Genomic DNA, 9,675 nt, shown 5'->3' with positions numbered 1-9,675 from the left:
CCATGCAGCAGATATTTTTTGCCTCCACATCAAAGTCAGCTTCACTTGGATTCCAGAAGACGGCAAACAGCAAACATCTTTTAGGGAACTCTGTTCGACTTTCTGCCAGGCAGGACTGCCTACAACATAGTGAAGGAGGGGTGCATGAAATGCCCACAAACAGATCGGAAGGCACTTGCTGACAGGGAAGCAGGCAAAAAAAGGGGGGGGGTGCATTTCCTATTCTCTATACATTTTTGTTGTTGATTGCTTGGTTTTAAAAGCTTCTGAATGTAACAGCCATTGTTGCTTGGTGCAGAAAATGCAGATGGGAGGAGAGAATCAACCCTTACTTACTGGTAACCATGGAAAGACAACAAAGCACCCGTGTCTTTTGAAAAGGCTCCTCCTCTCTCTGCCATCACTGTGACCCACAGCGGAACTGAGAGTCTCTGCCTCCTAAGAAACAGCCTCCCTCCACCCCCAATCAGGGCTGCTCCAGTGCTCTTTCCTTGGGAACGGAGAAGATGGAAGAAAGGAAACTACTTCTGAGGAAAGGATATTTTTCCCCTGATGCATTATAATTGTGCTGTCTTGGCTGGGGGGAGGGGTGTTGATTGTGGATGCTGTTTTCTCTAACATATCTGTCTGGGAAAATACTGGCTTTTAGATAAGGTCCCCTTCCCTTTCCTGAGGACTTCTGTTTCCAGAAAGTGAGATGGTACATCAGATAAGTAAATGTGTGTGTGTGGGGGGGATATGCATCTTTGTCCCTCTTGTATCTTCAGTAAAGATTTTCCATTGTACCGTCAGATAGTTCCTTGTTCTTTTGTGATGGGAGGATAGCTGCCTGCTGTTTTTAAATCCCCTGCCTTTACTAGGCAAGATTTTAAAACGATTTTTGCTATATATTCCCTGTCATGTAAGGAGTTAATAGTCTGACGAAGAGTGCTTGCACTCAAAATCTCACACCCTGAATAAATCTTTGTTGGTCTTAAAAGTGCTATTGGACTCTGATTTCACTGTGCTACCACAGACCAACACGGCTACCCTTTTGAATCTATCCTTCAGGCAGGATTTTGCCATTTTTCTGTTGACTGATTCTTGCCGAATACTCCATCTCTGCAATGGACATTTACCGCCATCTCTGCTACTCAGAATAACTACAATTAGCCATTCACTACCGATAGGTTTCTAAACTTAAATATGTGGGGATGCACGGCCCCCGTTCTGTGTACCTTCAAGATCGGAGCAAAAAGGAAGGCGTTTTGGGTTGGCTCGTTCTGTAGCCCTCGCTCATTTCTGCAACACATCCGCTTGCTGCAGGACGCTTTGGCTTCTGAACGTGACACCCAACGTGGTAGGTTAATATGGGCAGAGATTTGTTCCGAACCAAGCAACGAGTCTTAAGAGCTGGGAGGGAGGGGGTCTCCCATAGCCTACGCCGATTCTTTGGGATTTTGGAGAGACTGGCGGAAGACTTCTAAAGTGACACCCGCTTCACTGTGCGACCGCAATCAACTACCTAACTCCCGGCCCGGACTCTTAGGGCTTTACGGCCGTGAAAACCCTTCAGGCAAGGACCTCTCCCGGCGCCTCATGCACGAAAGAGCGCCTTCTTCCAGCCTTCCCTCATCGCCCCCCGTGCCTCCTTTCCTCCACCCCCAAGGTTATCACAAGGCTACCTTGCAACTACCCCGGCTGCAATTCTGAGACGGGGAAAGTGCATGAGGACACAGCCGAATGAACCAGCCATTAACGACCCACCCGGGTAGCAGTCTCGTTCCCTAAGCACGCGTTTCCCTCCTTTTCTTTCCTGCAGCTGAATGTGCTTTGCTTTTCCGATCAGCGAACCTTAAAAGTCCTGGGACTACCCCCGTCTCAGACTGCAATGGCGACAGCCCAGGCGCATGCAGCATTGCGAAAGGGGAAAGGGGGACTGTAGGGAAATGTAGTTCTTTTTTCGCTCCTCCCGCCCTCCATTTTCTCCTCGCCTACGGCTCAGATTTGCGCATGCACTCATCCCTCTCTCCCCCCCCCCCCCGCTTCTCTCTTCCGGCACTGTGCTTCCAGCCTACCATTGGCTAGCAGAGCGGAGGGGCGGAGAAAGAACTGAAGTTTGATTGGTCAGCGGCGCTGTCTTTACAGGGTGCCAATTATTGATGCAGTTGCTCTGCTCCGGTGGTTAGTTGGGAGGGAGGGAAGGGGGGATTTTTTCCCCCGGTGAAGCCACAACTGGCCCTGCAAACTGGGGACGCTCGAGGCACCGGGAGGCGGTGGGGCACGCGCGCCTTCGCTTTGCGCATGCGGCGAAGGGTTTCTCCGTCCCGCTATACTGTTGTCTGTTCATGTGTCAAAGAGGAAGGCTCGGGCTCAACCGGCTGGAGGAGAGGAGAGACCTTGGCCGTCTGCCTGTCTGCCAGCCGGCCTCGGGGTGGAAGCCGACGCGAAAGTTGGCGTCGCTCTTGCTAAACAAGTGCCGAGGCGCCCGCGAAACTCTTGCCCGGCCTCCCCAAAGCGACCGGATCGCTTAGCGCAGCCTGGACACAACACCGCCGCCCGCAAACTTCCGCGCCTTTAGACCCACAAACACACATACAAGCACGCCCATGCGTCTTCGCGGGGTTGTAACACGGCCCCGACTTCTCCCCACGTCGTGTCCCAAATCACCTTCTCTTGATGCATTGAGAAGAAAAGAGCAGCCCACGCGCATCAGGATTGTTTTGCCCTGCACAGAAGGACCCCCCCTCCTCCAAGACACTTTCAGCAGCAACAGAGAGACCTCTAGCTCGCCTTCTCTCTCCCCCACCCCCCAAATTCTCACTTCCTCCTCTGAGAGTGGGGGAGAAAGGGGGCTGGAAAGAATGACTATCTCCCTAGATCCAGGCATATTAAAAGCGTCTCGGCTGCTGGCCTGGGGAGGGGGGTTGGTGGTGGCAATGGGAGTGGTGCGCAGGCGCACTAGGCGGCGGGGCTGAATGTTTCCCAAGTGTTTGAAACTGGTATTTGGGTTTTCCACGTTGGATCAAGTGCGGCGTACAGGGGAGGTTGCATTAATATCACCGGCGGAACAGGAGCAGCTGCGTCCGCGGAGAGAAGCTTCACCTCCTTTTTGGCCGGGCAATTTTCTCCGCGACCGGGTTTTTGCTTTTTAAAAACGTATCTGCAGATATCTAGCTGCCTGTCTTCGGAAGATCGGGGTTTTTAAAGAGCTTCGTCCCTCTCTTCTCCCTCCCCCCTTCTCCCTCCTTCCCCTTGTACACACACACCCGCGCGCGCAGAAATCCCTCTGATTGTTCCTACCACCTCCTCGGTGAGTTACCGACAACGACAGCCATTCAATCAGCTGCTGGCTGTAGGGACTCGCGGACGGTGCGTGAACGCCTGCCTTGCCTTTCGGATCGCCGGAGAACAGACTCCCAGGTGGCTTCGTACCCCCTTTTTCGCCGGGGTCTCTTCGGCTGGATCCCGGGCACAAGACAAGGAAGGGAAGAAGAGGCGCTGGAGGATTGAGCCTCTGCCATTGGAGGGGGGGGGGGCGGCTACTGCTGCTGCTGTGTTTGAAAGGGGAAACTCTCGCCCGTTCGGGGTGAGAGAAGGAAAAGGAGATAGACCGCCTATTTATTTTCCGGCCGGATGAAAATGTTGAACCCCGCAAACGGGGAGCAGCTTCACCTAGCGAACTATGTGGAGGATTACCTGGACTCCATCGAATCTCTGCCCTTCGATCTGCAGAGAAATGTCTCCCTGATGAGGGAAATCGACGCCAAATATCAAGGTAACTGCTTGCTCCTTTATGTGGGGGGAGAATGTCCGAGGCTACCTAGCCCTTTTATTTCCCCTGCAGAGAGGATCTCTTGTCGGAGTCCTGCTCTTCTCTCTCTCTCTCTTCCCCCCCCCCCCCCGTTTCCCTGCGCTTCAGCCCAAAGCCGAGGGTAGCGGGGGGTGGGGGGAGAGAAAAACATAGTCTTATTTGTTGTGAAGAGATTGGAAGAGAGGGGAAATGGGGTGTGGGGGCTGTTGCTCGCTTTGCTGCCGGTAGCGCTCTCTCTCTCTCTCTCTCTCCCCCTCTCTCTCCACCCCCCCCCCCCTTTCCTTGGGGCGGAACAAAAGGTCTTCTTTGGGGGGCTTCTCTTGATGAAGCGACGGGACTGGCCTACACGGTTTGCTTTTGGGGGGAAAGGCTTTGGAAAAAATCGCTGGGCGCAGAAAAAGCGGCGGTAGCGGCAGCAGCAGCAGCAGGGTAAGAGGAGGGGCAGGGGAGGAGGGCGCATGGGGCACCGAGGCGGCTGTTTCTTTTCGGTGTGTAGGGCTGGAGAGAAAGAATGCTTCCTGGCCCCGGTGGGAAAGTGCTGGGGGTGAACGCCAGGGAGAAAGAAGCAGAAGGGGAGGTTGGAGACAGATTGCAGCACAACATTGAGGAATTTCTAGTATTCGCCATGGCTGTAGTAGGAGAGGGTGCTAGTAAGAGAGAGGGAGGGTGGAATGAGACTGCGAGTGGAAAAGCGGGGGGTGGGCAGGGCTTGTTGCCTTCGCTCTCTCTCCTTATTATTTTCTTCAATGGGGTTTGCTTTCAAAAGCAACTCTCCCGCCCCTCAAGTCTCTTAGCCGACGGTGGGGGGATGCAAAAAAAAAGGGGGTGGGTGGGAGATTATATAAATACTGTGTGGGCTGGGGATGTGCAGCTTGCTGAGTGAGCCCCCTCCTCCTCCTCCTCTCTCTCCTTTTCCTCCCCGCAGAAACTCATACAGTATTTTTGCAGCTCTTGGGAAGACCGTGTGTGTGTGTGTGTGTGTCTCCCCCCCCCCCCCCCGCTCACTCTGCAGTTGGAGGAAATGGTGGTTTTAGTTAGTGAGTGTGCCGGGGAGGGGGGAGGTTCTTTGTCATCTGTGCGAGGCGGCAGAGGGGAGAGTGCTGGGGCCGGTGTAGAGGTGACACAGGGGTGCCCGTTACGCATCCCACTCTCCTTTTCTCGCCGGCGTGGCTACTGCATGTGCTTGGGGGGGGGGGGGGGGACCTGGCCGATGGCTGCTGCGTTTGTGGGGCGGAGATGAGCAGCGAGGACCCGTTGGTGACGGGGTGTTTTTCGACTCTCGTGAGGGACAGACGGCACTGGGGTGCAGTAATGGGGGTGAAAGGCAGCGGCCGAGGCTTAACTTGGGGGGGAATACTAGTAAAGGACAGGGCGGGCATTTCAACCCGCTCGAAACACTTTCGACTGCGCTAGAGGGAGGCGCCGCAGCCTCTCGGCGCTAGAAAGAGTGAAAAGCGCCGTCACAGCGGCTTTTATAGGATACCGTCATTGCCCTATTGTGTTCGTCTTGCCTCCCTCCGCCGCTATTGGCTGGTGCTTCCCTCAGGGACCACCCCTGGCCCCGCCCCGTTTCTCTCTGATTAGCCCCCCCTGAACGCTCGCCAGAGGCCCGCCTTCCACTGACGTTGATGGTAAGGGAGGGGGTGGAGGGACCGTGAGGGTTTCTTGTAATAGTTCGAACTGCCCCGTCGGCTCCTCGGAGGCTGATTGGCTCCCATAGTTGCAGGAAGCGTAAGCTGCCTCCCGATGACTGACGCACTGAAGTGAAAGACAGGCTGCTCCTCCTTCGAAGCCAAAGCGGAACAATCGCTTTCGGAGAAGGCGGAGACTGCTCTGGGGCTTTCCCTGCTGATTGGTGTAGGCACTCCCGAGGCTGTGGGCGGGGACACTGGCTTAACCTGATTGGTCGGCTTCTTCCGAGGCGGGCTCTAGAGCGAGGGAGGAGGGATCCTGATTGGGCGGCTGAACGGATTCTGGTACCTGCCTGGTATTCAGTTGTAGATGGACGGAGAAGGCAAAAACTCACTAAGTATAACATCGGTGCTAAGAACAATGGGCTCCGAAATCACGTCCCCCTGAGGAGGGTGGGCCGGCCTTGTTCCTGAAAAAGGGGGAGGGCGGGGCCAAAAGGAGAGGAGATTCGTAAGTGGGGCGGGAATGAGGAAAGTGACAAGCAGCTCATCCAATGCCTGAATTGGCACGAGCCCGCTAAGGGAAGAGGGGCGGGGCGTGGAAGGAGATTCCCTCCCTTCTCCGCTCCAGAGTGCGCGCGACGTTCTGGCTCCGCCCTTCAGAAGGGTCTTGCCGCTATGAGGGAGCACTGAGGGGGGCTGGGCGGGACTTAACCCTCCTCGAGGCGCCTTTCTTTCAACGGCGTGCCTGACAGTTGGGGGGGGGGGAGCCTCTCAGGGTCTCCCCAACCGCCTCGAGGTCCCTTGGCAGTTTCTTTAAAAAGTTTTCTGCATTAAATCTCGAAACTAGCGTGTTAAAAAGTCCAGGACAGACCTGAAGGATATCCCTGCTTTAAGGCTGAGGAAACTCAGGGCTTAAGCGATGCATCTCTGGGTCTCTGACAGTTATAAGAAAACAAACAACAAAAATAACCAACCAGTAGTTAGGACCCCAAAGGTTAGGAGTCCACAAGATATAAACGTACAAATTAACAATTACTGTGCACAACTTAGTTAAAAAGTTAAAAACGTTTACAGAGCCCATAGGCTAATTGTTGAAATCACAAAAGATGCACCATGCAATGCTAGACCTAACTCGTTTTGACCCCAAAATAAATATTTAGAGGTATAATCCTGAACACACATGATATAGTAGAAAATAGTCAGTAAGATAAGGCATCTGATTTATTCTCTATGAATAACAAGTTTAATAAAAATGGAACTGATAGATGCCCATTTATCGAATGTAAGTCTCCTCTACGGCTGCTAAAAACTGCTGGTGTGTGCGAGTAGCTTCTGTGGATGTATTAAATAATTATGGTTATACCCATAACTGAAACCCTATTTGGTTTCATTCATATTACTTTTTGGGGTGTAAGCCAAATTTGAACATGTGCAGCTAAAATGCTAACAGCCTTTGATCTATCTTGTTCAAATGTGTGTGTGAGAGAGAATCAGTTAATGGAGATGTACAGGTTTAGTCACATCTTGATAAGTGGATGCGGCTCTTTTCAGACATCATTTAAGTAAGGCTTACTGTGAAATGAAACTAATCTCATGTGGATATATACTGCTATTTTGAAAGCTTAAGTAATTAATTTCAAAGGAACTCCATATATTTCTATGTATTTGTGCTTGGAATAACTCCTGTTGAAAATTTGGGAATTTGGCATCACTTTCCCTTCCTCCTTCAACCTCTGATAAAGCTGAAGAAACTTTGCTTGCAAATCATGCAGTTTTATCCTTTCTTCACAGATATTTTAAAGGAACTGGATGATTATTATGAAAAATTCAAACGAGAGACTGATGCAGTACAGAAGAGGAGGTTATTGCACTGCATACAGAGAGCGTTGATCCGGAGCCAGGAACTAGGAGATGAAAAGATCCAGATCGTCAGTCAGATGGTAGAGCTTGTTGAGAATAGAACTAGGCAAGTTGACAGTCACGTAGAACTGTTTGAAACCTGCCAGGAGATTAATGACACGACGGGGAATACTGGCAAAACAAACCAAGACAAGTCAAAGAACGAGACAATCACACAAGCAGAGAAGCCCAACAACAAGCGGTCTAGACGGCAAAGAAATAACGAAAATCGTGAGAATGCTTCTAATAACCACGATCATGATGATATCACTTCAGGAACTCCAAAAGAGAAGAAGGCAAAAACATCCAAGAAAAAGAAGAGATCCAAGGCCAAAGCAGAGAGAGAGGCATCCCCTGCAGATCTCCCTATTGACCCCAATGAGCCAACATACTGTTTGTGTAATCAAGTCTCCTATGGAGAAATGATTGGCTGTGATAATGATGAATGCCCAATCGAATGGTTTCACTTCTCATGTGTGGGACTCAATCATAAACCAAAGGGCAAGTGGTACTGCCCCAAATGTAGAGGCGAAAATGAGAAAACAATGGACAAGGCACTAGAGAAGTCTAAAAAAGAAAGGGCCTACAACAGGTAGTTTCTAAATCTAAGGAGAATAAAGCTGTGGAAGCATATATTTATTCTCTGTGTTATCTTTTGTTGAGGTACAAGGACTGTAAAATGTATATTTTAAAGGAGGTTATAAATCTAACCATTCTTGTAACAGGGATGGCAATATAAGAAATGTTTGGGATTTTTTTCCCTTGATATAGCTGTTAACAGGAAAATAGTCTGTGCGCCAAAGCATATCATAAAGTAATAAGAGTTAACATTGTAATGCCCAGGCTCATTTTACAGAAAAATATACCGTTTCACAAGTTGGTAAGACTCTGCCCACTAAAATGTAGATAGCAAACATGTCTTGGATAGCATTCCATTTTTTTTCTCAGAGATGAAATTGCTGTTTGTCTTTCCAGAAAACTGTTCAGCTTGAATAAAACAGTACTTTGCAAACTAATCCTAAATGCACTGGCTACAATCTAACACAGTGAAACATTATTAAACTCATTGGACTTCAGTGGGATGAAGCACACATTTAATTCTGAGTTGGATTGTGTCTATTGACTTGGAAATAAATCCCTGTTGTTTCGGTTATAGTTGCTTCCAAGAATTAGGATTTTAGTCTTGCACCCCATTTTCAACACTTTACTGGGAACTCAACCCCTTTGGTTTTATTGAGTCTTGGTTCTAAGGGATGTGTTTGGGACCAGGGTGCTAGATTTGTTTGGTCATGATCAATGCATTAGCAAAAAGAAAGTTGTGTATAGCACCTGTTCAGCCTGCCAGTCTAGCAGCTCAATAGCAAATGTTTAACCACAATTACAAGCTTATTTTTAAAGATGCAAATGGTTAAAATTTTACACAGCATATTTTATATACTGGCCAAATACCATGAGGGCCTTTTTAAAAATGGTTTAGTATATTTTGTATTTAACCAGGAAGAGGTTTAGTAATGAACCTTATCATAAATCAACCTTTATACTGTCCTCAGATAATAGTGTAGCAGTCTTTACTTTGTATAAGTTGTAAAAAATGTACATTTTCAAGTAGAGTTGCACTTAACTTGTATTATAATTGGAAATGCATCCACATGCCATGGTGTAGCCAATATGCATTTCTTTCTGTATGTATGAAAATTGTACAGCTGTGATATTAAGGAATAAATTAAAGATGTTGGGTACCTTTGTTCAAATGTCAGTTATATGGAACACATGTGGATATCTATTTGTCTTAGTGAGCCTACCTGTGCCCTCTACCCTTTCAGAGGTGGTTTTTACACACATAGCAATGCACACCCTTATACCTTCTGCTGTTGTTTTGATGTAGTGGTTAGGAGTGCGGACTGCTAATCTGGAAAGCCGGGTTTGATTCCGCGCTCCCCCACATGCAACCAGCTGGGTGACCTTGGGCTTGCCACAGCACTGATAAAGTTGTTCTGACCGAGCAGTAATCTCAGGGCTCTCTCAGCCTCACCCACCTCACAGGGTGTCTGTTGTGGGGAGAGGAAAGGGAAGGTGACTGTAAGCTGCTTTGAGACTCTTTCAGGTAGAGAAAAGCGGTACATAAGAACAAACTCTTCTTTTATTTTTATTTATTAAATTTATATACCACCCCTTTCAGGAATGCTAACTTGGAGCGTTTCACAACCACATATAAAAATTACAATTGGTTGTAATTTTTGGTTGTACAACCAGTTAAAAACACTTTAAAGTATTCCATAATTTCCCCAGTTGTGGGTGATAGTTTCTGCCTCCTCATATCCTGTTTGGCAGCAGGGGGGGTTACTTTAG

General features: G+C 49.2%; 1 protein-coding gene across 3 annotated transcripts; it reads left to right on the top strand.

The window, feature by feature from the left end:
• Positions 1-2,935: 2,935 nt before the first annotated feature.
• ING1 (inhibitor of growth family member 1) lies at positions 2,936-9,093 on the top strand. Of its 3 annotated transcripts, none has more exons than XM_077343746.1 (2): positions 2,936-3,757; positions 7,219-9,093. In XM_077343746.1, exons 1-2 carry the CDS (start codon positions 3,616-3,618, stop codon positions 7,920-7,922), a joined length of 846 nt encoding a protein of 281 aa, XP_077199861.1. In that variant the 5' UTR covers positions 2,936-3,615; the 3' UTR covers positions 7,923-9,093. The 3 variants fall into 3 exon arrangements, with proteins under 3 accessions (XP_077199861.1, XP_077199863.1, XP_077199862.1); XM_077343748.1 differs by lacking the exon at positions 2,936-3,757 and adding an exon at positions 5,718-5,822; XM_077343747.1 differs by lacking the exon at positions 2,936-3,757 and adding an exon at positions 6,435-6,709.
• Positions 9,094-9,675: the final 582 nt, after the last annotated feature.

Source organism: Paroedura picta, chromosome 6 (genome assembly GCF_049243985.1).
Source record: "Paroedura picta isolate Pp20150507F chromosome 6, Ppicta_v3.0, whole genome shotgun sequence".
In the NCBI taxonomy this organism is placed as follows: domain Eukaryota; kingdom Metazoa; phylum Chordata; class Lepidosauria; order Squamata; family Gekkonidae; genus Paroedura; species Paroedura picta.
Note: the sequence above shows the minus strand (reverse complement) of the source record. Positions and strands in the feature narration are given on the sequence as shown.